Genomic DNA, 26,672 nt, shown 5'->3' with positions numbered 1-26,672 from the left:
CGCATTGGGGCTTAAATAATTTTAGTGTGATATAGGTGCCTTGGACAATGCAGTAAATTATTTACAATAAAGAATTCAATAGTACTTTTGTGATAAAAAATTTCAATTTGGTACAGTTTATTTCAAAACTCGGCACTGCTAAGGGACTTCTTTATACCGAAGTTGCAAATAAGCACTTTTACATATAGAGGACGAATAATTGTAGGTTCACTGGGCGAAGTTGTCCAACGTTAGACGCTAAAACAACTTTCATAATAATGTTTTGCAAAAGAATGTTTGGCGTACATGAGCAAACTTTGGAAGCACGTCATCAGTAGAAAATTTTTTTTCAGCAAAGATAGTTAGGGGAATCACTCTGAACTGACGGTAAATACTAAGTAGCCATATTGTTGAAGCAAAATCTGAGCTTGTCGTGCGACATGTCGAGTACACTTGGCTTGAAATGACCCACGTGCTATCATAAATTATCAGTACCCAGAGCCAACGTGAAAATGAACTTCATTTGCTACGTAGCGAGTGAACAAACGCTTGTATATGAGAAACTGTAAAACTGAGTACGATGTTTTATTCCCTCTTTTTGCGTGTCGATAGCGATGGTAAGTACCGGATTTGCCAATCCACAGCTTGGCACGATTAATTACAGTGTTCAGGATTCTTTACCTGAAAGACGGAACTTCCCAAATACCTACCATAGCCAAACAAATCACAAAATATTTATCGGTGCCATTTCGATGGATCTTCTCCCCTGTTTTTTTTTTACTTCCTTGCGGATTTATTTTTGACGCCGAATAACGCGATCATGGTTGCGGTTGCCGCGACGTCTGACTAAATTGGGAGTCGCACGTCGCAAGGGGCCTGCGACAAGCGCGATTGCGATTTTCGTCGCATGCGATTGAAATTGCACTTCTGGTCCGACGAAAATTTGATCGTGTGAAACGGCCTTTAGACGCAAAAAGGCTCGCCTTACACAAATACATTGATCCGACTCATAACGCTTTGCAGAACTCCAAGCAATGCTGGTTAGCCAGTTAGCAGCAAAGTCATTCGCATAATATCGACCCCCACAGTGAATGCAATCTGCATAATCAAAGCGATAGCTTTCTTTAGCTACATCGCACATTTTCGCTGGGCGTCGGCTGGTCTCATGCAATACTGTCGTGCCCAGTAGACAACTTGGGTCACCGAATATGCAACATGATGACTTGCTGTCTGGCCGTGTTTGCTCTATGAAACCATAGAGCAAAGACGGCCAGACAGCAAGCGCACAGAGAAAGCGCTAATACGGAGGAGAAGGGCAAGGAACCTGACTGGTTGGCGCGCGGATGACGTCACGCAATAAGGCAAAGGAGGTGATGACTGCGCGTGCCAAATGCGATCGCCCATCCGCAGTACGAACCTCCCCGTCGAGCGCGACCGCTTGGTGGATAGCCATTGCACTGAATCAGGACAACATTCAATGGGGCTATATGGCACATACTTGAATTAGGAAGGAACAGCGCCAACTACGACGGTCGCCCTCTCGCGATCGTCGTAGTTGGCGCTGTTCCTTCCTAATTCATTGCACTGAAGTAGCTGCCAGGATAATAGGGATTCAGGTGGTTGCTACGGTGTTTCAACTGGGGTGCTTTAATTACCGCAAGATATACTTCGTCGTGGTAAAATTTGACATTTTCGCTGGCAGCTAGATTTCTACTTCGTGTGTCTGCTGATCTGTCCATAAGGTTTTGTGATTCACCGATGGCAGGCGATATGCGGCAGGTTTAACAAAAAAAGAAGCTATCACTGACTTTGGCAGTAATGACTTACAATTACTTCTGCCTACGCGCAGAACATACCTGAGTGTCAGCGCACCGCTCAAAGCGGACGTCTCTCAGTAAACCGGCGAGGACGCTCTTGGCCTGAACGAGGGCCACACGCAGTCCTATGCAGTTTCGGGGTCCCGCGCCGAAGGCCAGAAAAGTGTACGGCTTCAGCAGGTCCTTGTTCTCGGGCAAAAATCTGGGCGGCGGAAGACAATGCAACAGTATAAAATTCAGAAACTACTGCGGGGTTAGGCTGGTAGTGCGATTCCGACGCAGGGCAGAAAAGGAGAACCACATTGAACAATACCCGCCTTAAACATTTGTCCTCATAAGGTAGGTATGGCGCCCACGAATTCACTTTGTCTTCGCTGGGACCACTGATATTTTTTTTTATTCGGTGGTCATATAGGTGGACATTATCCACTTTGGAGGCATCGTGTTTCTCTGACGAAAAATATGGGCTGATCCCGAAGCCACTGCACTCTGACACAGCGTCTGAAAGTGCTAGCTGTCACGTGGGACGAATACAAGAAACTGAAACGTCACACATGCACCGACTGTTTCAAAGAGTGACTCTGGTATCAAAAAAAGCATGAGTGTGATTGCGGTCGGATCGCATCATCGGTCACGCATTTTGTACACCATTCACGAACTTGGAGGTATCTAAGAAAATGAAATTCACGAGTATGCTATCGCATACCTACGGAGCTAGAAGTGCTACGTTCTGGCCTAGCGTTTTCTTATTCAATCGACATTTTTCATCTTTAAGGAAAAACATTTTGGACGCACCGTTTCGACAACGTTGAGTAAATTTTCCCTTATTGGGTATTTTTTCTATTCGGAGCCTCCTGTCTTGAACACTGTTATAGGTTAGGGAGCCGTGGAGGAATTTTTACTTCTTCCAAGACTGTTCTATTAATAAGTTCTTACTACATTGTAAGCGCTCTTTCTGTTCTTCATACTGTTCATTGTAGCTACCAAATTTATTTTTGTCTAGGCCAATACCTCCTTTAGAAACATGCTCATTAATCTATATAAAGCTTTTGTAAACTTCGACTTGGATTCCAGAATTTCTTTAGGAGCCGTCGACACCGGATAAGTGGTGCACGCCGCTAACGCCAGCATCCAAAGACGGTGCCGTAGCCACTGGTACCCTCTGCTGCAGTCGCTCCCTGCTTACAGCTCGGCCGTAGTGGTGCGCCATTTTCTCCGCATTTAATGCGTGCAGCGCGGGCACAGCCTTTGCTTTTTTCTGTTCGCTATTAGCGAGATGCTGACACTGAGTACGCGGTTTTCAGTACAGTTGTGTCAGCGAGCAGGAGCATGTGCGCGGCTGCCACTGGGCACTGATAAGATATAATTTTCTTTTTTGTTGCTCTGTGTTGTTCACTATAATCTTGGTCAGCTTCCATTCAGCGAAGGATTTTTGTAATTGACTTTTTTTTTTGTTTTCCGACCATTCATATTTGAGGTGTCGCCTTAGAATTTAGGCAGGCGTAGACAAGAGTAAATATGGTAATAATCATTATCACAGACCTCATCTTATAATCTTATACCGAGGGCCCTGTCTGAGAATTACCGAATAGTTACATGGGTTCTGCCTTTGTCGCAGGAGGGGCGGAAGTGCGGGCTACATTTATCAAAATGAGGGAAGGCTGGCTGGGATCTTAGGCGGACATTATGGTCTGAAGGGCAGCGTTAATGTCCGGAGACGATACAAGAGTTGTGCCGGAGCCAAAGTGTTAGTGAAGTGGTGTAGCAATTCCTGAGATTATTCACATAATTTTTTTTTGTAAATAAGAAACGCGTTATATGATGCCACTTGACGTTCAGTCAATCCCCGCATTGGGTATAAGCTATCAGTAAAGGAAAACCAAATCAAATGAGCGCCCAATTTCAAATGGCAAGTATTGGGACTCCTCGCTCGACTTTATAGTGGTACCAGCACGAGGTGGCCGAGTTTCGTCCTTATTATTAACATTATTGTCTTTGTCTTCAAACACAGGAGGGAAGGGACGGTAGTCGAAAGAAAAGAAACAAGAAAAAAAAAGTAATGCTAAAAATGAAAAGACTATTGGCGTTGCCCTGGTCACACCTGCATGCTCAACAAATGAAACCAACAAAAGAAGAGAAAAGTGCAGAACCCACCTTTCAGGTTTGAAAGTGTAAGGATCTGGGTAAAACTCTGGATTGTAGTGAACGCCTGTCAAGGGTATCTCGATGCACATTCCCGGCTTGAAATCTATTCCATACAGCGTCGTTTCCTGGTTGCAGCGTCTTGTCAGGCTGCATAAAAAGTACGAGGTTAAAAGAAGCAAAGCCCAAAATCAGACCCATAACATACAGTGGACTCATACAGATTGTAAATACAGAAAAATTACGCGCAGCCTGTATGTGGGATAGAACAATTCTATACAGCTGTGGAAAGCAATCTAGCTATTATCGTTGCTCACAGGAAATACATCTGTCTTTTCTACATCTAAAATTTGCTTAGTCGAGGTGGCCCGAGAGAGGAAAGCGTGTATTATTTTCGAAAACATCGACAGTAGAAGTTTGCAAGCCACCTTGGTGACTGCTGCTGCATACCAATCCCAAGAAAATTTACTGAGGTCATGAAAGCGTGTGCTTCCGATATGAAGCCAACGTGCATTGCGGCGACCTAACCTGATTATGCAGCAACCATCTCATCACTAACCTCGACTCCATCTCAAGAAGGAGGTTAAAGCAAATTCTTCAACCTCAAGCTTAAACTTCGCGGTTTCGAAATGTTTTCTAGTATTTATTCTAGTGGCAGATTCATTCTACCGAGAAATTCCACAGCTTCAACCTCAAATTGCGCACTTCTTAAAAAAATACTTCTCCATGCAAAAAAAATTGTGTACGCTGATTGTGCCCCAGCAAGAACTGGTTGGCTCTCAAAGCTCTACGGTGTTTTCTTGTGGTCAAAGATTTGATGAGTTCCTGCAGAGTAAGTTAAGTTTCTTTTCTCCATGTTCCTATGACTTCTTTTTATGCTTGTGTTACTCTTATACTCTTACAGCCTGTTCGGTTATGTTATTCATGATCCATGGAGTTGTTTTGGTGATGTCTTGTTATTTTAGTTATTCTGTTATATTTTTATTGTTTCTTTTCTTTAAAATGGTTTGGAAACCTCTCAGTGGCCAAACTTGTCATCTTTAACAGCTTATAAAGAAAGCCAGCCCTTGTTAGCTCTATCCTTAAGCAAAAACCTCGACCTGAATTTCAAGTTGCGAGGTTGGCCTCTCGAAAGGGTCACTCATATTCATTTGATTGTCAGATAAATTCAACCCTCGAACAAATTTCTCTCAGCCTTAAGCTTTATTACTGAGGTCGACATCAAGGAAAATTCACTCATATTTGCTCTGCCATCAGGTAAATGCTTTCTACAGAGATGTTTTCAAAACAACCCATGTTCTCGTGTTCAGCAGATCACTTAAGTATTCACCGCCTGCTTCGCAACACGTGTAACTTGTGGAAATAACAAATTGAGCGATGTTGATCTGGTAGGTTTTTATCGGTTTTCTTTTGTCAAAAGGCAAAGGACTGGTTTTTTTCTTGTAACAAATGAAAAGGCACTTTCCTTAGCAGTGTATTGAGGGCTGTTTGCAAAATATTCAGGCAAAATGCAATTGAACAAAATAAAAATAAGTTAAACTAAATGCTGAAGCCCTCAAAGTTTTGAAGACACAGGAATTTTGTCACCAAACACCTTCGTGATGCAAAAAAGCAATATTATTCTAACCTATTCAACTCGACGCAAGGACGCACAGAAAATGTTTGGAAGGCACTTAACACTGTAATTAGTAGTGCATCCGAGGCAGTAACCAAAATTGTACAAGATGGAATAGAAATTCAAGGCCCTGAGCTAGCTAATGCATTTAACGACTTCTTCCTGTCAGTTGGTGACGCCACCACCAGCAGCGCTGACCTAAGATATATGAATGATCGAACAAACCAAACCATATTTTTAGAGCCAGTTTCAGATGGTGAGCTTGTAGCTACATTTCTAACTCTCAGTAATAGCAAAGCCACTGATGCGGAGAATATTCAAATGAAACCAGTAAAATATGTAATTAACATACTAGCACCCTGCCTTACCTACATCTTTAATATGTAGGTATCTTAGTATAAGAAATTTACTTTTGGATGTGTGTTCATTTAGGAAGAGCCTTTTGAGCTGTGGCGACATTGAGTCAAATCCAGGTCCTACTGATAAGGAAATGTTGGAGATGATTCTTTCGGGCCAGAGTAATATGACAGCCTCCATCAACAACATTTTGACAAATCAAGGAAAGATTGAAGCAGATATCGCAGGACTGAACGAAAAGATGAAGTTGTTAGAGGTTCAGTTGGCGTCCTTAGATGAACTAAAAGAGCGAATTTGCGATTTAAAATCAACGACGACTGAGCTGGAGGATAAAGTGACATACCTGCAAGACAAGGTTGATGAACTAGAAAACAGGAGCCGGAGGAATAACTTGATTATTTTCGGAATAAAAGAAGAGAGCGATGAAACTGCTGAATCTCTTATCGCGAAGGTGAACGAGACGATGTTCCAAGAAACACTAGACGTTACTGTTAAAGGCATAGAGCGATGCCACAGGCTTGGAAGAAAGAGCAAGAATGGTCGCCCAGTAATCATTAAGTTTTTAGACTACCGCGAAAAACATTCCATCCTAAAAGCTTGCTATAAGCTCAAGGGAACGGAATTTTCGATCACGGAAGACTTTTCTTTCGCCGTTCGAAATATTAGAAAGAAGTTATGGGAAAGCTCTGCGGAAGAGAGATCGAACGGAGCTAGGGTCAAGCTATTTTTTAACAAGCTGTGTGTAGATGGTGTGATGTTTGCTTGGGACTCAGCGAACAATGCTCGCTACAAAATTTCTGGAAGAAAGAAATGACCACAAAAGGAAGATAGGAGGACATTAACAATAATTAGTATTAATTGTCGGAGCGTTGTAAACAAAGTCTCCCATCTGGAAGGTATGCTGTTAACGCATAATCCCGACATAGCTGTGTTAACAGAGACATGGTTAAATGAAGAAATATTTGATTCCGAATTTGTGCCAAGAAACTATACAGTCTTTCGGAAAGACCGCGACAGAAGAGGTGGCGGAGTGGCTATACTGTTCAAAAGCACATTTCAGATTTTAAAACTGCCTGATGTTGCTACAGTTGAAGCTGTCTTTTGTAAAGTATATGCTAACAATTTCCGATATATCGTTGGTGCTATCTATAGGCCTCCCGGTTCTTCTGTCGCTGTCCTAGATGAAGTTAAGAAATATCTTTATTGCTACACGAAACCAGACGATAAGTTAATTTTAGCTGGAGATTTTAACTTACCAAACATAAACTGGGCTACTTTTTCTGTTGAATCTCCGCACACTGTAGGAGATGCTCTGCTTGATATCATGTTTCATTTCGATCTCTTACAAATTGTGAAGAACCCTACTAGAATCCAAGAAGATTCTTCATCAATACTGGATTTATTCTTGGTACGAGGCAATATCAAAGAAAAACTTTCATGTAATGTAGTGGCCGGTATTTCTGATCATCAAGCCGTAATCTTGGTAATAGAAGACATATTATTGGATCGAAAGGGTGATACTCGACACTTTCCGAATTTTGCCCGTGCTGACAATGAATCAATTATTGATATTTTAGATCTTCATTATTACAGTTTTCTGCACAGCACTTGTAGCGTGGATGACCTGTGGCTTGTTTTCAAAAACATTGTTCGTGACTGCATTCAGCGTTTTGTACCAGTGATATGCAAGAAGTCAGACAATAACAATCCCTGGATTACGCGAGAAACATTGCAATTGCAGCGCAAGCTAAAGCGATTAAAGAAAAGAATAAAAAAATCAAGCTCAGTCTTTTTAGAGGCAAAAGTTCATGAAGTTTCAGAGAAATTAAAACAGTGCATTCTGAAAGATAAAGAAAAATACTACAATAAGCAACTTCCAGCACCTGAAAAGTTTTGGCGGTCAATTGCACCAGTTTCTCGTTCTACCGATGCATTTATTATACATGGACAACATGTAAGTGACGATGTCCAGGTTTCGGCAGCATTTAATAACACCTTTAAGAAAGTTTTCACGAAAGATGACGGGCGTCTCCCACCCTTTAGCATGTCACTTCCTTCCATGCCTGATGTTATAATTTCTGAAGAGGGTGTTTTTAATCTATTGTTAAAACTGGATATTAAGAAATCACCTGGTCCAGATGATATTCCAAATGCCTTCCTTAAACAGTATGCAGAGTGGTGTTCAAAGTATTTGCGCGTCCTATTCACTCGATCATTGAAAGAAGGTGTTCTACCGTGTGATTGGAAAACTGCTAGAATTAAGCCTTTGCACAAAAGTGGAGAGAAGACGTGTATTGAAAATTATCGCCCTATTTCATTAACTTCAACAGCGTGCAAATTATTGGAGCACATCATTCATAAGCATCTAATTTCCTCGACGAGCATAATGTACTGGCAGCTGTCCAACACGGTTTCAGACGAGGGTATTCCACATGCACTCAGCTGGTCGAAACAATCCATGATTTTGCGACAGCAATCAACGAAGGAAAACAAACTGATGTTATCTTTATGGACTTTCGAAAAGCTTTCGATAAGGTTTCGCACAAGAAACTACTTCATAAACTCAGTTTTATTATAAATAATAAACAGATATTAACATGGATACAATCGTACCCATCTGATCGCCGTCAGTTTGTCGAACTGCATAAAACTTGCTCCAATTACGTTCCTGTCGATTCTGGTGTTCCCCAGGGATCCGTCCTCGGCCCCCTACTGTTTTTAATGTTTATTAATGATATTGTTAAAAACCTGTCTGTACGTGTTAAGCTATACGCGGACGACTGCGTGCTGTATGAGAAAATAAGTTCGACTGATGATCAAATTAGGCTGAATAATGATTTTGCAAAAATAGTTTCTTGGTGTGAGAAGTGGCAAATGTCAATTAACTTTGAAAAAACCGTATTTATGAGAATAACACTTAAAAAGATCCCTCTTCTATATTACTACACTGCTAATAATAATTTTCTTCATGAAGTCACAGAATATAAGTATCTAGGTCTATGGATCTCTGATGATCTTTCTTGGACCAGGCATGTCGACTATGTTTCAGCAAACGCTCTCCGAAAGCTTTTTTTCTTACGACGCTCGCTTAAGCTAGCAACCCCTGGTACACGCCTCCTTGCCTACAACACTATTATTAGACCAATCTTAGAATATGCAGTAATTATCTGGGACCCTTTTACAAAGGTAAACATAAATAAACTTGAAAGAATCCAAAAGAAAGCAGTAAGGTTTATATATAACACTTACGGGCGAGCATCAGTCAGTGACCTCCTCAAAAAAAGTGGTTTACCCTCTATTCCTAACAGAAATCGCATATGTCGCTTAAAGTTTTTCTATCAGTTAATTAATAATAATTTCAAAGTTGACACCTCCAATATCCTTATCTATTCCTCGGGGTACCAAACTAGAAATCGCCATTCTCTTTCTATAACACCGTTAAATCCGCGAGTTAATTGTTTTAAATATTCCTTTTTTCCAAGGACCATCACTGATTGGAATAACCTCACGGATGATGTTGTCAGAGAGACATCATTACATTCATTTCAAGAGCATCTGAATTGATTGTTGTTAAGTGACCTTGTCACTGTATTCTCTTGTTGAATTTCTATGTGCAATTTTGTTTTCTTTGTGTCTGTAATTCTGTATCTTAACGCAATGTTTCCCACCTGCTATGATCTTGTGTACAAGATCGCAGTATTCATAAATAAAATAAATAAAAATATGTGTTTATCTGCGGGATCTTCCCCTCGACAGATGCAGACAGCAAAAGTAACAGTTGTATATAAAAAGGGTAATAAAAATGACATGTTCAACTACCGACCTATATCAGTTCTGCCTGTATTTTCCAAAGGTTTGGAGAAAATAATTTTGAAACGCCTGACCCCTTTCACTGACCGCTTCAGATTGATCAGTTCTGCACAGTATAGTTTTCGGAGAAGCAAGTCTACAGAGCTCGCACTACTGGCCCAAAAGGAATTCCTTCTAGGAACTTTCGAGTACAGAAATATGGTACTTGGGCTTTTTTAGACTTTTCAAAAGCCTTCGACCTCAGTAATCATGATATTCAGCTTCAAAAACTAGATCACTACGGCATAAGAGGTATCGCGCACAAATTAATCAAGTCGTACTTACTATTGACACGTGTGCTTATCTTTATCGGGCGACCACGTTTCGCCGCTTAACAACTGTAATCGCACAGCGACGGACGCGCCTGCATGTATCCGACGTTTCTGGAAAGTTATCGATGCTTCTACCCGGCTGTCTGTTGTCGCCGAACCTTGTGTTCTCTGATTTCATCGCGTAACGCGAATGGTGTAGAACTTTGTGAAAGGCACGCGGGTCCAAACGATTAGTCTGGAACATTCGACGTCTGCTCTATAAAAGCCGACGCGCTTGACCCGCTGATCAGATTTCCGACGATCGCCGACTCTGTTCGCCGCTTTCGTTGTGCTATAAGTGTAGCCTGTTCTGTGGGCACAGGTTCGCCCAATAAAATCTAGTTTTGCCTTTCACAGTATTGCTACTGTGTTCTTAACGTCACCACCACGTGACATCTGGTGGAGGTGCTTGTGCGTTCATGTACCGAACGCCCCCGCAAAGCCGCGATCCAAGCCCGAAGCCCGAGGACAGAACCAACATCGCCCAAGACCAGCGTGCTAGCCGCAGACTGCAAGGACTGCCCCCAGAGCACGGACTTCTACCTGAGACGACAAAGAAGATCGTGGTCAAGACAACCCCAATGGCTGCCCCAGCGTCCCCCGTTATCCTACAACAACCTCGGGACCCACCAACCTTCCATGGAGCAGCGACTGAAGACCCGGAATCATGGCTAGAGACCTACGAACGAATCGCAACATTCAACAACTGGGACTCCGACGAGAAGCTGCGGCATGTCTACTTCGCCTTAGAAGACACCGCCAGAACTTGGTTTGAGAACAGGGAATCGACATTGACAACGTGGGACCTGTTCCGTACCGGCTTCCTACGCACCTTTACAAGCGTCGTGCGCAAGGAAAGGGCTGAGGCTATGCTGGACGCCCGAGTGCAGCTGCCAAACGCCGTTTGTTCCGCCACGCCGACCCGGATATGGCCGAGGAGAAGAAAGTCCGCTTACTGATGCGTGGTGTAAAGGAGGAACTTTTCGCCGGGATGGTAAGAAGCCCACCGAAGACCGTCGAAGAGTTTCTTCGTGAGGCGACGAACATTGAGGAGACACTCGAGATCCGGAACCGGCAATTCGATTGTCGCACGAACTATACAAACTACGCCGGGGTTCAATCACTGGCCACCGACGACCTACGCGAGACTATCGGAGCTGTCGTGCGGGAGGAGCTACAAAAGCTGTTCCCATCATCACAGCCTCAAGTGGCTTCGATTGCCGACGCCGTGCGTGAGGAGCTCCAACAACAGCTTGGAGTAGCCCCTGAATCGCCGCAGCCTGAGCCGCAAGCGATGACCTACGCCGCGTCGCGCGCCGTCAAGGTCCCCCTCCGCGACCGTGCCAGGGCCCTGTCACACCGCAGTTCCATCGTCCGCCGCCGCCGCAGCCAGCACGACCACCCGTCGTCCAGCGCACCTACGCGAGGAAGGGGGACATTTGGCGCGCTCCTGACCACCACCCGCTCTGCTACCACTGCTGAGAAGCGGGTCACGTCTACCGACGATGTCCATACCGGGAGATGGGACTGCGAGGTTTCGCCGTGAACGCTGCGCGCCCGCAGCAAGGTGAACGCCCCCGGGATATCGCCGACTACCTCGCCGCTACTCAGTGGAGCTCTCGACGACCGTCGCGTTCGCCATCACCAGGCCGCTACCTGTCGCCGCAGCGCCGACCATACACTGGCCCAGCCCGGGGCCGGTCAGCGAGCCCATATCTGGAAAACTAAAGGCAGCAACCGATGGAGGTGTGGTTGCTGTTCGTCGAACTGACGAAGATCCTCCGCCGCCGACGAAGACGCCGAAGAAACCATCTCGACGACATAACGACACGCCGCCGTCCCGAGGAAGTCAGGAAGCCAAGACTACACCGACGAAAGACGACTTGACGATGCGACGTACCAGCTTCAGTTCAACACGACGCAGCCGTGATCCGACGCCAAGACCCAACTGCAATGCAAGACAAAGAACCACCGACCTCGACGTGCTTCTAGACGGCCACGCAGTCAACGCCTTAGTCGACACAGGCGCCGATTACTCTGTCATGAGTGGACACATCGCCGTCCAGTTAAAGAAGGTTAAGACTGCATGGGAAGGCCCTCAAATTCGGACCGCTGGAGGACACCTGATTACGTCGACAGGAATGTGCACGGCAAGAATTACCATTGACGACCGCACTTACCCTGTCACCTTCGTTATCCTCCAACAGTGTTCACGAGACGTCATCCTCGGCATGGACTTCCTCAACCAACACGGCGCAGTCATCGACCTGAAGTCGAAGTCCATAACGCTGTCGGAAGATCATGCGATACCGCCGGAGAGCCCTCGTAGTCACCACGCCTTGAGTGTGCTCGAACATCAAGTAAGCATCCCGCCTCGCTCCAGCATTGTTATTTCGGTCGGCTCCGAAACGCTCGCTGACGTAGAAGGCGTCATCGAAGGTGACGAACGTCTTCTGCGAGACCGTGAAATTTGCGTCGCAAGAGGGATCGCTCGACTGCACGGAGGAAACACGAAAGTGTTGCTGACAAACTTCAGCCAGGAGTTCAAGCACATCAACAAGGGCACGGCGATCGCATACATCGAGGAAATTCTGGAAAACAGCAATGAGTTTGTCCTCTCGGATTCCGCCGCATCTACCCCGACGACCTTAGTTCCCGAGCCAGACTTCGACATAAATTCAAGTCTCCCCGCGATTAAGCAACAACAGCTCAGAAGTCTACTTCGACGATACAAAGAGTGCTTTTCGACGTCATCAAGGATTCGACGAACCCCAGTCGCAAAGCATCGCATAATAACCGAAGAGGGCGCTCGACCTCTCCGCCAGAGCCCATACCGAGTTTCGACGCGAGAACGCGAAGCTATAAGGCACCAAGTCGACGAAATGCTGCGCGACGACATCATCCAGCCGTCCAAAAGCCCGTGGGCATCTCCTGTAGTCTTGGTGAAAAAAAAGGACGGAACCCTGCGTTTCTGCGTCGATTATCGTCGTCTGAACAAGATGACGAAGAAGGACGTATACCTCCTCCCACGGATAGACGACGCACTGGATCGGCTCTGCAACGCTAAATACTTCTCGTCAATGGACCTCAAGTCTGGCTATTGGCAAATAGAAGTCGACGAAAGAGATCGCGAAAAGACGGCCTTCATCACCCCGGACGGCCTCTACGAGTTCAAGGTTATGCCATTCGGACTGTGCTCGGCGCCTGCAACGTTCCAGCGCGTGATGGACACGGTTTTAGCAGGATTGAAGTGGCAGACCTGTCTCGTTTACTTGGATGACGTCGTCGTCTTCGCCGGAAATTTCGACGATCACCTGAGGCGGCTTGCGACAGTACTAGAGGCCATCAAGTCATCAGGGCTCACTCTGAAGGCGGAAAAGTGCCGATTCGCTTACGATGAGCTTTTGTTTCTAGGCCACGTCATCAGCAAATCAGGAGTACACCCCGACCCACAGAAGACAGCTGCCATCGCAAAGTTCCCGCAGCCAACCGACAAGAAGGCAGTGCGCAGATTCCTTGGCATGTGTGCCTACTATAGGCGCTTTGTCAAGGACTTTTCACGCATCGCGCAGCCGCTAACACATCTAACCAAATGTGATGTCGAGTTCAAGTGGGAAACGCCGCAGGCCAAGGCATTTCAAGAACTCAAACGGCGCATGCAGTCGCCGCCGGTACTTGCACACTTCGACGAGGACGCCGATACCGAAATCGACACTGACGCCAGTAGCCTAGGCCTCGGTGCCGTCCTAGTTCAGAGGAAAGAAGGAGTTGAACGGGTGATATCGTATGCTAGCCGGTCGCTGTCAAAAGCGGAAAGCAATTATTCTACGACTGAAAAGGAATGCCTCGCCATCATTTGGGCTACAGATAAATTCCGCCCTTACCTCTATGGCAGGCCATTCAAAGTCGTCAGCGACCACCACGCGTTGTGTTGGCTAGCTAACTTAAGGGACCCTTCAGGACGGCTGGCGCGGTGGAGCCTCAGACTACAAGAATATGACGTCACGGTAATATACAAGTCCGGAAGAAAACACTCTGACGCCGACTGCTTATCACGCGCCCCCATCGATCTCCCGCCGCAAGACGACGAGGACGACGACGCCTTCCTTGGGATAATAAGCGCGGAAGACTTCACTAAACAGCAACGAGCAGACCCGGAGCTAAAAGGCCTCGTCGAGTATTTGGAAGGGAACACCGACGTTGTCCCTAGGGCATTTAAGCGCGGGTTTTCTTCGTTCACGCTACAAAACAACCTGCTCGTGAGGAAGAACTTCTCACCAGTCCGCGCCAGCTACCTTCTTGTTGTTCCCTCAGCGCTGCGTCCAGAAATACTGCACGCCCTACACGACGATCCAACCGCTGGGCACCTGGGGCTCTCCCGGACGCTGTCGAGAATACAGGAAAGGTATTACTGGCCGCGTCTGACCGCCGACGTCGCCCGTTACGTCAAGACATGCCGAGACTGTCAACGACGCAAGACACCACCGACAAGGCCAGCAGGATTACTACAGCCGATCGAACCTCCTCGCCGACCATTCCAGCAGATTGGGATGGATTTGTTGGGGCCGTTTCCGATGTCAACATCCGGGAATAAGTGGATCGTCGTGGCGACGGACTATCTCACCCGCTTTGCTGAAACTAAAGCTCTACCAAAAGGCAGCGCAGCCGAAGTGGCGAAATTTTTCGTCGAGAACATCCTGCTGCGACATAGCGCTCCAGAAGTCCTCATCACCGACAGAGGAACGGCTTTTACAGCAGAGCTCACCCAGGCCATTCTGCAGTATAGCCAGACAAGCCACAGGAGGACAACTGCCTACCATCCGCAGACGAATGGTCTCACGGAGCGCCTGAACAAGACCCTCGCCGACATGCTAGCAATGTACGTCGACGTCGAGCACAAGACGTGGGACGCGGTCCTGCCGTATGTAACCTTCGCTTACAACACGGCAGTGCAAGAAACAACACAGATCACGCCGTTTAAGCTGGTTTACGGCAAGATCCCGACAACGACGCTCGACGCCATGCTGCCCCACGTCACTGACGAAGAGAATGTTGACGTCGCTAGGTATCTGCAGCGCGCCGAAGAAGCCCGACAGCTCGCCCGCCTACGGATCAAGAACCAACAGAGGACCGACAGCCGACACTACAACCTCCGACGACGCTTCGTCGAGTACCAGCCCGGCGACCGTGTTTGGTTTTGGACACCGATACGCCGACGAGGTCTGAGTGAGAAACTATTGCGCCGCTATTTCGGACCCTACAAGGTCATTCGACGTATTGGCGCACTGGACTATGAGGTCGTGCCAGACGGAATTTCGCATTCACAGCGGCGCCGCGCACGATCTGAAGTGGTCCACGTGGTGCGTCTGAAACCCTTTTACGGACGCTGACGAACTTCCTTATTTTATTGTTTTCTTTGCTACGGGTGTTTTTCTTTATTACTGTCGTTTGTATGCAGCATCGGGTCGATGCTTTTTAAGAGGGGGGTATTGACACGTGTACTTATATTTAACAGGCGACCACGTTTCGCCGCCTAACAAATGTTATCGCACAGCGCGGGACGCGTCTGCATGTATCCGAAGTTTCTGGAAAGTTATCGATGCTTCTACCCAGCTGTCTGTTGTCGCCGAACCTTGTGTTATCTGATTTCATCGCGTAACGCGAATGGTGTAGAACTTTGTGGAAGGCACGCGGGTCCAAACGATTAGTCTGGAACATTCGACGACTGCTCTATAAAAGCCGACGCGCTTGACCCGCTGATCAGATTTCCGACGATCGCCGACTCTGTTCGCCGCTTTCGTTGTGCTATAAGTGTAGCCTGTTTTGTGGGCACAGGTTCGCCCAATAAAATCTAGTTTTGCCTTTCACAGTATTGCTACTGTGTTCTTAACGTCACCACCACGTGACACTATACCGCACTCAATTTGTAGTCTTTGAAGGAAAATATTCCTCAATAAAATCTAATAAAACAGGTGTCCGTCAGGGAAGCATCCTGGGACCTTTTCTGTTCAAACTTTATATTAATGAAATTGTCCACATTCATGAAACAGCCCATTGTATAATCTATGCTGACGATACGAGTTTATTCTTTTCAGGCAAATCATGTGCCGATTTGGGCAGTCGAGGGAATAGTGCATTGTCTGACATTAATGCATGGGCTCAAATGAACTCCCTAAAACTAAACATTAATAAAACGCAGGCTGCTCTATTTCACCCCCGCCACACATATGTCCAGTTACCCACCATTTCGTTAAATAACTCTAAAATTGAAGTGGTAAAAAGCTTCAAATCACTGGGCGTGTATTTTTCACAAAACATGACATGGGATGATCACGTGAACTACATTATTAATAAACTATCTAGGACAACCAGCATTATGCGCCGTCACTGTTACTATTTTCCTACCTCTGTTAACATACTCATATATAACTCTTTATTTTCTTCTCTATTGAATTACGCGTTTCTTGTATGGTCACGAACAGCAGCTTCGAACATTAGCAAACTATCTGTCTTGCAAAAAAGTGCTCTGCGCCTAGCCTGTAAAGTCCCATATGGCTACCACAGTGCAGAATTGTTTAAGATGCACCATATCATTCAGGTTCCATCAGTGTATGATTACAAGCTATGCCGTTTTAGAAACTCGGCTTGGTGAAAAATAATGATGCCATGACAAACCTAGCAAGGCTAGAGAAAAACTTCTTTGCTTATAATGCGCGCAATCCTGAAGTGTGGTACGTCGCCAAATGTAGGACCAATTACGGAAATCAAATATTAACGTTTCAATTGCCTACACTTCTAAACCACATAATGAAAGAAAATAAGATTGACATATCTAGTACATCACCAAAACAACTGCGTTTAATGTTTGTGTAGTGATGTGATACGATGATTTCCTATTTGACTACTGTATAATCCCCTTTAAAAGTGACGTTTTATAACACCTGTAAGTGTTTTCCTATTAGTAGGTTGTACTCCCTAGCCGCACGCTTTTATGCTTCCCCGTGTGATAGGGGGTCAGGGCTCCTCAAGCTGTTTTTACAGCTTTTACCTGTCCTCCTCGTAGCGTTTTCTTCTTGCGGAATAAACTCAATTCAATTCAATTAAACTCTGATGTTTTACGTGACAGAACTAGAATATGATATCGAGACATGCCTTAGTGGGAGACCCCGGAATAATCTTGACAATGCGGGTTTTTAACGTGTATCTAAATTTAACTACACGAACTTTTCACATTACGCCCCCATCGAAAGCATAAAAAGATAGAATAACCCCACAGGATGTGCGACGTTTTTTTTATACCATATGTAGCTGCGCCAACTTTTGATTTTAATTCTCTCTTAATGAAGAATGTTCTAGGCACAACATATTTATCCAAATAATCGGCGTTGTGCGTAGCAGACGAAGAAAAAAATTCACCGTTTGAGAATTGCTTCTGTTTCTGCGATTTAACTCATTAATGTACTTTTGTAAAGGGCAAGAAAAAATACATAGACGCGTTTGCAAAAAATATTGTTGTAACCTAAGTATTTGCGGTATTTCCTTACTTGAGCCCGTGATTTCTCTGAGCATTTGCGGGTAATAAAGAGCCCGTAAGCTAAAGCAATGGTACTTAGTTTTTAAGCTTTGGAAAAACAGTGAAAAGCTTTACGAAGGAGCCAAACGTGTGCACGCTGCGCACGTTTACGTCCACATTTCTCTCTGCTTTGCGAAGGCTCTGTGAAAGTGTACGGAGGAAACTCGAGAATATTCTCCTAAGCGTATTGTACTTGGTGCATGTAATCGTGTGCTGTTTCTCTTTTTGTGCGTGTTTTTAGTCCTATGTCATTAGCAAAAAGGACAAAAGTATAAAAGAAGCTGAAACTAAATATTTAGTAACCATAAATAATTACAAAGAGGATTCTATACTGACAGGACCCAGACGTCATCTGTTAGGGGTCCGTAGATTAAGAAAATTATATTTTGAAATTCAATTTACCAAAAAAGAAGCGGATAAACGAAATCGTTATTTACAACAGAATAAGATGGGTATCTCAGAAATTAAGGCAGAAACAATAAAGATTAACGCTCTGAATGGGCGTTTCATCATTGAGAATGAAAGGTTTGACGGAGACGCTGACGTAAGCCTTAATCGAAGTGGTGATAAGCATTGTCGTCCGGGCTGATTATGAAACAAATAACAGTTTGGCTTTGGTGGGTACATGGACCTTTGCTAAAATTTAGAGGGGGAGGGAGTAGTGGCAGGTACGACGTCAACAATGTCAGCGGCGTAACCTTTAGGTACGTAACTGTGAAGAGCGACGAAGCATTCATTGCGGTGAAAGCTAGACGCGACTGAGAACGCTATTTGAGGAAACTCGCTGCTGGTCACATGTCCATGTTTACAGTGTAAATATCATGTGTCCTGGCCATTAACCGTTGACATCGCCGTTAAATGTTACTATAACTAAGCATGCTAGAAAGCGCTCGTTGTTAAAGTTTGTACTTACAATGAATCCGGCGTATACATGCGGAGGGATTCTTTCACGGCAGCCTCGAGGAGTGGCATGGCGTTCAGGGCTTCGAATGTCATTCCCTGCTACGAAACGAGCCCGAAAAACCAAGACGTTCGCTTGTGTGCTGGTTGCTCTTGACAAAAATACTGCATGTTTTTGGATTTGACTAAATTAGTTATCATGGCCTTACACCATGTTAAGTCGTATTTTTGCCAGGCTCTAGCATCACCACTGTGAAAGACTAGCAGAATATTACTATGTTATCGACTTAATGTAGCGACAAGTTAACCTGAGGGCGTCTAAATATAAACGGGTGGGCATTAAGCATCTAGCGCGTGTGTGTTATTTCGTGCTCTTTTTATGCTCGCGAAATGTTTCCTTACTCATAGAAATTGTTTCCATTCGATAAGTGATGTGTGCAGCGCATTTATGCATGGTTCCGATGAAAAGTCATGGTAAAGTGTAATCAGCAACCACAATGAGAATGGGTGAAGCGAAAGGCCGTTTGCTTTCCCCCAAGTCTTCGTGTAGGTACGTTCAATATGAAAATCTTTAATTCAGGTGTAGACCGGTTCTCAGTAGCCGCAGGTCATGTCATGTATTTTCTGTAACGCTTCAAGATTCCCTAGCTGAATAAGGAAGAGGGTAACTCTTCTAGTTCCTGACATCCTTGGATGGCCGCGATCGCTGCGGCAATCAGCTGTATATGCTTTGTTGCAGAATAATGGCCCCGTGGTTTGAAACGTTGAGCTGGCTTCAAAAAAACCAGAAGTGCGGCTATGCGAAAGGCACATCAGCCCGTGCCGTCACCTTTTCCGTGTCAAAGCACCCTCCAGCGCTAGCTGAACCGCTGAAACACATTACTCATAGCTTCTGTTCCCCATGTAAGTTATTTTGAATCACAGTGTACGTGCGCTTGTGTATGTCCGAGAGCTCGAGCTTACCTTGCTTACGGCTTCGTCGATTTCTTCGACCAGCATGTCCTGGTATTTGGGAGAGAGCGCAAGGTTGTACGCTGTGAAGGTGAGTGCTATGGCTATGCCGTCACTGCCGGCAATGAAAAACACCATGATTTCCGCAGCCACGTCCTTCATTTCAGATTCTATAAGAGAGGAGAAAAACATCCTCGCCCAAAGCTGCATGTACACGTTGAACAACACAGTCGACTCGGCAAACTGCGACGCTTTAGATACGTGCTTTCTGTTTCTACGAACTATTAATATATATCCACGCGCGAGAAAGTAACGTCGGAGCCAAATTCTCAAGCAGCACTTAGTAGTGATCAGGGCCTGTATTCACAAATAGCCCCTACATTAGAATTGTTCGTAATCGAATACAAAAAATTCTGCAGTCACTTTCGAATCGTTACGTGTGGCAATGCGAACGCGTTATACCGTTGGTAGACCTTTGAATGCGATGAACACGCTTATTTTATACACTCATGATGTGGAGCCACTTCCCCACTGGCTGCGCCATCCCATGTCAAAATGACGCCCGCACTAGGCCACACATTTAGTGAGCCAGATGGCTGGGACGTTACATGTGCAATTACGCATGCACTAGACACACCTGTAGTCATTAATAACCATGGAACCAATGTGGCGTTGGGGAAGCGTTCTCGTCTCTCACCCCGGAGGCCCAAGCTCGGTTATCCCCACCCGTATCGGAATGTACGAAATTTTCTTTTCAAAGCAATCTATTTACTTTGTTTGCAAGAACCTCGCTGAGAAATTTGACGTAAATCTGCGAATTTTTTTACTTGTTTTCACTCTTGTGCCGTCGGCCATTTTTGGGACCATCATTCGGCTACGCAGCCGACTACGCCGCCGGATTTTCGCATAATAGTGCATATAAGGCTTTCGCGCTCAAACGAAATTCTAAAATTTGACTCGGGTTTCCCGGAGTCATCAATTCAATGCAGTGTGGAAAGCTTGAAAAAGAGCGAATCTTTCATATTCGTATCAGTCAGAGTGCAAACACAGAATACATTCTTTTTGCGAGTTCTTGAGGAAGATGATAGCAAATAAGGATAACGAAATATAGTAAAGTCACTTGGGCTCAATATTGCAATAGCTATTATACGGACACTCCTAGCGCATTTCCGACGTCGGCGTTGTCGGCGCCAAAAATGACTAAAGCCAGTTTACCTGCATTTGAGGTCCGTGGGCACTCTTGCGATTACGTAAAACTGGAAAGCGCTCGTTCTCGTCTGCCGTGCCTTATTCGTGTGCATTTGTACTTTTTTGCGCTATATGTGGAAGTAACAATGTTAGACCAACTAGCTCAACAGATGGTCCTTCCGATGAGGTGAAAAGCGGGGAGGCAGCGCGAGAGAGAAGGGGGAGGGGGTGGAGGCTGCTACTACTCCACCAGCAACTTCGTACTTTGGGTGGTCGCGGGCGATAGCGCGTGGCCGTATCTTGAAAGCGATCTGCAGGCGTCTCATAACTTTGTGCGTGCTGTGTTCTCGCCGATCAGTTTGCGTTGGAGCTATAGACAGCACGAAGGTCACTTCGCTCGCTGCTGCTGCCGCGCTTGCTCGCGCGTGCGTTTTGACGGCGAATGTCTGCAGTCATCGAGTGTGATGTGTTCATGTTTGCTTGTTCGCGCTGACGACATACTTGTTCATTCAGTTAGTAAGCGAATGTTTCCAAGTTTATACGGTTGATAAAACTACTATCCTTACTTCGTGTAGCTGTGTACTAATTTGCTATCGCAATCGATGCATTGTCTTTCAGGTGAAACTGCGGCTTTCTTTCACGAAGTCTTAAAGGTCCGCGCTACATCACAGAAATCAATAGAAGTCTGAGAACGATGCCATCTATTTCCGATTTTTGTCGCGAGTGCCCAGCTAGCAGGTGGAAATATTCCGCTTAGTCGTTTTAATAGAGCATGTTTTTCTCACTTCAATTGACAGTCTAAAGCCAGTTTTACCTGCAGTTGATGTCAATGAGCGCGTTTGTGATTATTTACAACTGGAAACGAAAGTTTGTGTTGTTTCTTTCAGATGGTTTTGCACCGTGGACGCTGAGTGTGTAAACTGGATGCAATTCATGGGCAATATATTGCCCTTGGACTTACCCGTTAACCTTTGACCACTTCTGTTTTTCATTTCTACCACGGCGTCTAAACACAGTTGAAGGACATCGTTGTGTCTCTGCAACAAATTTCAGGCATGAGGACATAAATTTAGCATAGCAGAGGCGATAGCAACACCTCCCTTTTACTGCGTCGCCTAGAGTTGAAATTCAAGCGTACGCTTGCTAACAAGTCTATGAGTTATAACACATAAACGGGCACTAAAGACAAATTCGGACAAGCTAAAGTGACAAAATAATGTCCTAAGTTGTTTAATGCATCGGTTTTACCGACGACAGGGCTATCACATGCAGGAAGATTATCAGAAGGTAGGGTGACGACGCCGCCACTGAGTAAATATGGTAGGACCTCACATGATATAACGTGTGGCATGCACAATTCGTACAGTAAACCATATATAGTAAAAGAGTTTAACTAGGTTACGGTAAATATAAATGAAACTACAGCTTCTCTCATTGCATGCTTTGTGTGGGTTGGTATGTGTTTACGCAACTGGTCATGGCTGTTTTATTTTTATTATTCGAACGTGGCACCCTGTCTGTGCGACTTTGTGATTTTGTAAAACTAGGCAATAATGCCCGGTCGAGCGGGGCTTTACAGATTACTTGAGCAGCACGTAGCACCCAGCGTTCGTTTCTGGCAATTTGAATTGCTAAAATCTCAGTCGCCACTTTGTCTACAACTACGTCATCTTTTGGCATAAATCAAACATTGCAGTGTTTCTAAACCGCTAAAATAAATATATAGATTGATTTCATGATTGTTTGAATATTTTTTAAAGATTTTCTCGGGAAATAAAGGTACCATTGACATATGCAGCATTCAGAGAACGAGGTCACTATCTAATAGGCAATTATACCTGTACACATTGAGCGCCTATTACATTAATCGATTTCCAAAAACTTCAGGTGTCCACTACCATCCCTGTTTATCACTATATGTTGATAAGTAGCTGTTTACCTCATTGGAAGCCAGTCGTTTCTCCACCATTACTTTTGCGAAATTAAGTACTTGCTGAGAACCGTAGGTGCTCGGAAACTCTATAGGAAGCATCTTGAAAACTCTTGACATGGCGTCTGAAATTTAAAGAAATAAGCACAAAAATGTGTATTTAGACGCCATTACAGTTGAATTATTATGAAGTTATCTGAGGATTCGAACAGCGGTTTAGCCTGGCGAATCTTCTTACGGCGTACGCTGCATATGGAAAAAAAATGAACAAATAGAAACATGCAACGCTCTCACTTCAACTACTTCATAAGATATTTGAATTTCAGTGTAAAAAATAGAAATTACATAACGTTTAGACCTCATATTGTGCAAAGAAGATGCTAGAGAATGTCAAACGATTAGTTGGCATGACAAGGGTGACGATGTGTGTCTGTGTGATTCCTAGCGTGTGTGTTTTTAGTTTGTCCAATTTTTTCAGTCTATTTTTGATAAAAACTACTTCAAACAATAAAGCAAATGAAAGAGCTCCATCAGTAGTTCAGCTGAGTACGAAGAAATATTATATGTCTGAAATAAACATAACGGGCGAGCTGTTCAAAGCCATAAAGAAATTTGAAGCTGCTTTTTTTTTTTTACCAGGCAAAAATCTTGAGTTGAAAATACAACGCAAGGTTTTCGCAATAGCCGTTCTCCAAGAGTTCAGTTAAGATTCTTGTGGCCCTTTATGGCCGCCTAACAAACGGTCGAGTCGAAAAGAAGTCAGAAATTACTGTCGCAGAAAAGAAGTTCCTGGCGTACGACATAAGTTTCTGTAATTACGATGGACTTTTCTGAAGTTATGACGGAAACATTCTGCGGCAAGGACGAGAATTCTGAAGACGCAGCAGAAGTATTCTTTCGGGACGACAAGAATTCGTAAGCTGCAGCAGGAACTGTCTGTCGCGACAACCGTTTTGGTGCCGTAACAGGAACTCTCTGCCGTGTCTTTGCAAATGTGTCACTTTTTCTCGCGACCACAAAAGTTCTGAGTTCTGAAGTTGCAACGAAGCACTTACCGTCGCGACAGTCTTTTCGCTCTTAACATTTTGTGTCGGTTTTACATCGGTGCGACACACTGCACACCGCATCTGGCAATGCTGGTAGTACCGATACCGGCGTTGTCGCTGACGTGTCCGGTGACTTCGATTTGTCGTTATTGTGCCGTGACGACATGATAGAAACAATTGCCCTACCGGACTCCTTAAAATAAACCACTGATAGAAGCTATGCATACGGCCCCCCACCTCCTCCTCCTTCAAAACAAGGAAGAAAGAAAAGGAAGGAACATTTAAGACAAAAAAATTATAGTCGACAGGAGTTCTTCCGTCATCTGTCTTGTATTTGTTGTTATTCCTGTTCGCCTTTCTCCTATGTCATGTTTTCTTTTAGAGTTGATAGAAATTTTAAAGATAGCCTCTGACATGCAGCACGATACATGTATTCTTGCGTAAGACGTAAGAAATGCATATTCGACAAATTAACGAAATTTAGCGAACGAGCTTTTCAAATAACTAGGCATATATTGAAAATTGCGCCATTGAGTTGTCGAGGCACATTCACTTGGTACCAATATTTAAAAAAAAGCTAGCACCAGTTTGGAGATAAGTGCCGTTCAACTTGCGTCAGAAATCCACTGTAAACACCTTTTGTTTTCTCTTTTTTTTTTGCAACGCAGAACACAAATATTTAAAACGCAGTTTATTTCATCGCACATTTTGGGATCACGTTTTGAAACTGGTGTCATCCTCAATTTTTTTTTCTAAGTTCATGTGACTTGCAAGCTCACTAGCTGCAATGCGTAATTCGTACATGTGACGTAATTTAAAGCAGGGACGTTCGAATGTAATTTGTAAATTATTTTATATTTTATCACTACTCCATTTTGAATTTGGATATCTTGTGGGTATCATGTCCACCGTTCTATATATATGTATATGTATATATCAAGAAATTCTGATTGGATTGTTCATTTTGCTAAGGAAGAGGATGATATTTTCGTCTGACGTACGAAGGCATTTTATTTAGCTAAAACTGCGGTTTATTGGAAGCCAGGAGGAGGCACGCATCTCCATACGATTCTACATGTCGGCGATGGACATTGTCCAGAAATGGTTGAATGAAAGCTTTGTCTGAGGCGTCTAAGGCCGCCGTACACGCAGCGGCTGAGACAGTGCTTTATTTCTTTATCACCCTTTTAGATATACCTGATGGTATGACATAGGTTATGTGCCCCGCCAAGAATGGCTGCTCCACTTCGAAAAGGCCATCCTTTTCACTCCTGTCGTCGTGAAAGCGCGTGGTAATGAGAAACGCGGATCAAGGGAGATAAAGAGCCGCGCGACGCAACGTCCAAAACAGCTTTGCAGCTCACACAACATGACGACCTTCCATCCGCCAATAGCACTGAAGAAGCCGTTGCAGCAGGTCACCAACGGGTGGTCTGGCGTTTGGCAAGCGTAAAGGTCAAGACTGAACAGGAACGCAGCCATGCCGTCCATCGAGCACTGCTCGAACAGTCTGAAAAAAAAAAAAAGCAGAGAACCGCTGACGCCAGGGTGCACACGATGAGAGAGAGAGAGAGAGAAAAAAAAAAGTGATGGCAAGGCACGGAGGTAAATCAGACTGACGTCCGACTTTGCTACATTCCGCAGGGAAAATTGAGTTGGGGATGAAAACAAGAAAACAAAGGAAACAAGGCACTGAGGGTGTCGCTTCGTCCGGATGTGCACATGCTTCGGAAACTGCAGTAATCCACGTATCGCTTTCTGGGCTCGCGAGGCACGTGGCCGTGATATAAGCACCTTTGTCACCGAGGACGATCTTTCATTCAGTTGGCATAGTTGTTAGAAGGTGCTGGTGGTCTTAGCGGGGACAGATGCAGAGAAGACGTTCGACAGAGAGATACACGGATGCCAGGTGCACGCGACGAGCTCCAAATATAGTTACGCATTTGGTTAGCCAAACACGAAATCTTTCTCTTTCCCTAAGTACTTAAATTTAAAGGAAACAATGTTTGAGAACACCTAACTATATTAGGCCGCAATTGCGATACCAAGAGACAGGTACACTGGATGGCGTGCGTGCCCTTTATGTGGACATGCGTTGCAACTGCATGTGTAGTGAAGTGTCCCTTGCTTTCATTTCATTCATTTCAAAGTTTTTCAGCACCGCCACAAACTTCGTATGCCTAATCACTCGTGCCTTTCTCTGTGTCGACCTCGTAAATAACCCTAGCAATTGAGGAGCTGCAAATGTTAAAAAGTTTGAGTACGGATCGAGTACTAATAGTTGTTCCAGTCGCATTGAATTCGTTCGTCAAATTTTAAAGGTTTCCGAATGTTTGTCTGTGTCCTAACAGTGCAAGATGAGAGAAGTGCTTATTGTCAATGAGCAAGCGCGCATCCAGTATACACCCTTAAATTTGTAGCTATTATAGATACCCAAGCAATATTGAGCAATATTTTTCTTGTTCACGCGTTATCTTGGAGTTCATTGGATGATCGCAGATGTTTATATTTAGTCTCCATGCAGATTTCTAACTTGAAGTTAAGTGAAATATTCCTTCGTTATTTTTTTCCAAGTCGCCTTTGAGGGGATCTGTTATTTCTTCATTTTTCCTTAGCGGAACTATGAGGCATTCGGCTCGATAATCGAAAGAGAAATATCGCGACTAATGGTATTCGATTCGATTCGCAGATCTCGGCGACTCAAACACCAATGAATTTCACAAGTGCTGAGCACAGTGCCCACGCGAATCTTACCTTTGAACTTCCACGACGTTTCTTTGTTTAGATTCCTCTATAAACTGAAGGCGCAGCCGTTCGGAGAATTCTAGAAATTTTGGGAATACCTGCGGGAATATGTAAAAAAGAAATCGAAAACATAAGACGCACAAATGCTGGTTCTTCGCGCTGTTGTTTGTGGGATAGATAGCCGACTGCCTGCTTTCGAAATTTTGTCCGGCCGCAGCGCCCAGAGGCTATCATTCCACTGCGAAGCACGTCCCCGACGCGCACGCGCA

General features: G+C 44.8%; 1 protein-coding gene across 2 annotated transcripts in view; it reads right to left on the bottom strand.

The window, feature by feature from the left end:
• The window catches only part of LOC142575916 (cytochrome P450 3A16-like), a 61,037-nt gene that overhangs the window by 993 nt on the left and 33,372 nt on the right, over nucleotides 1-26,672 (bottom strand). For both annotated transcript variants that reach the window (XM_075685715.1, XM_075685716.1), the window contains 8 exons: nucleotides 26,413-26,501; nucleotides 25,023-25,168; nucleotides 22,622-22,737; nucleotides 21,644-21,719; nucleotides 19,507-19,664; nucleotides 18,557-18,645; nucleotides 3,951-4,088; nucleotides 1,836-1,998 (listed from right to left, as the gene is read on the bottom strand). In XM_075685715.1, the coding sequence (XP_075541830.1) occupies nucleotides 1,836-1,998; nucleotides 3,951-4,088; nucleotides 18,557-18,645; nucleotides 19,507-19,664; nucleotides 21,644-21,719; nucleotides 22,622-22,737; nucleotides 25,023-25,168; nucleotides 26,413-26,501 (975 nt within the window). The remainder of the gene's footprint in view (nucleotides 1-1,835; nucleotides 1,999-3,950; nucleotides 4,089-18,556; nucleotides 18,646-19,506; nucleotides 19,665-21,643; nucleotides 21,720-22,621; nucleotides 22,738-25,022; nucleotides 25,169-26,412; nucleotides 26,502-26,672) is intronic.

Source organism: Dermacentor variabilis, chromosome 3 (genome assembly GCF_050947875.1).
Source record: "Dermacentor variabilis isolate Ectoservices chromosome 3, ASM5094787v1, whole genome shotgun sequence".
NCBI classification, from domain to species: domain Eukaryota; kingdom Metazoa; phylum Arthropoda; class Arachnida; order Ixodida; family Ixodidae; genus Dermacentor; species Dermacentor variabilis.
The sequence above is the reverse complement of the archived record's forward strand: the minus strand, read 5'-3'. Positions and strand labels throughout refer to the sequence as shown.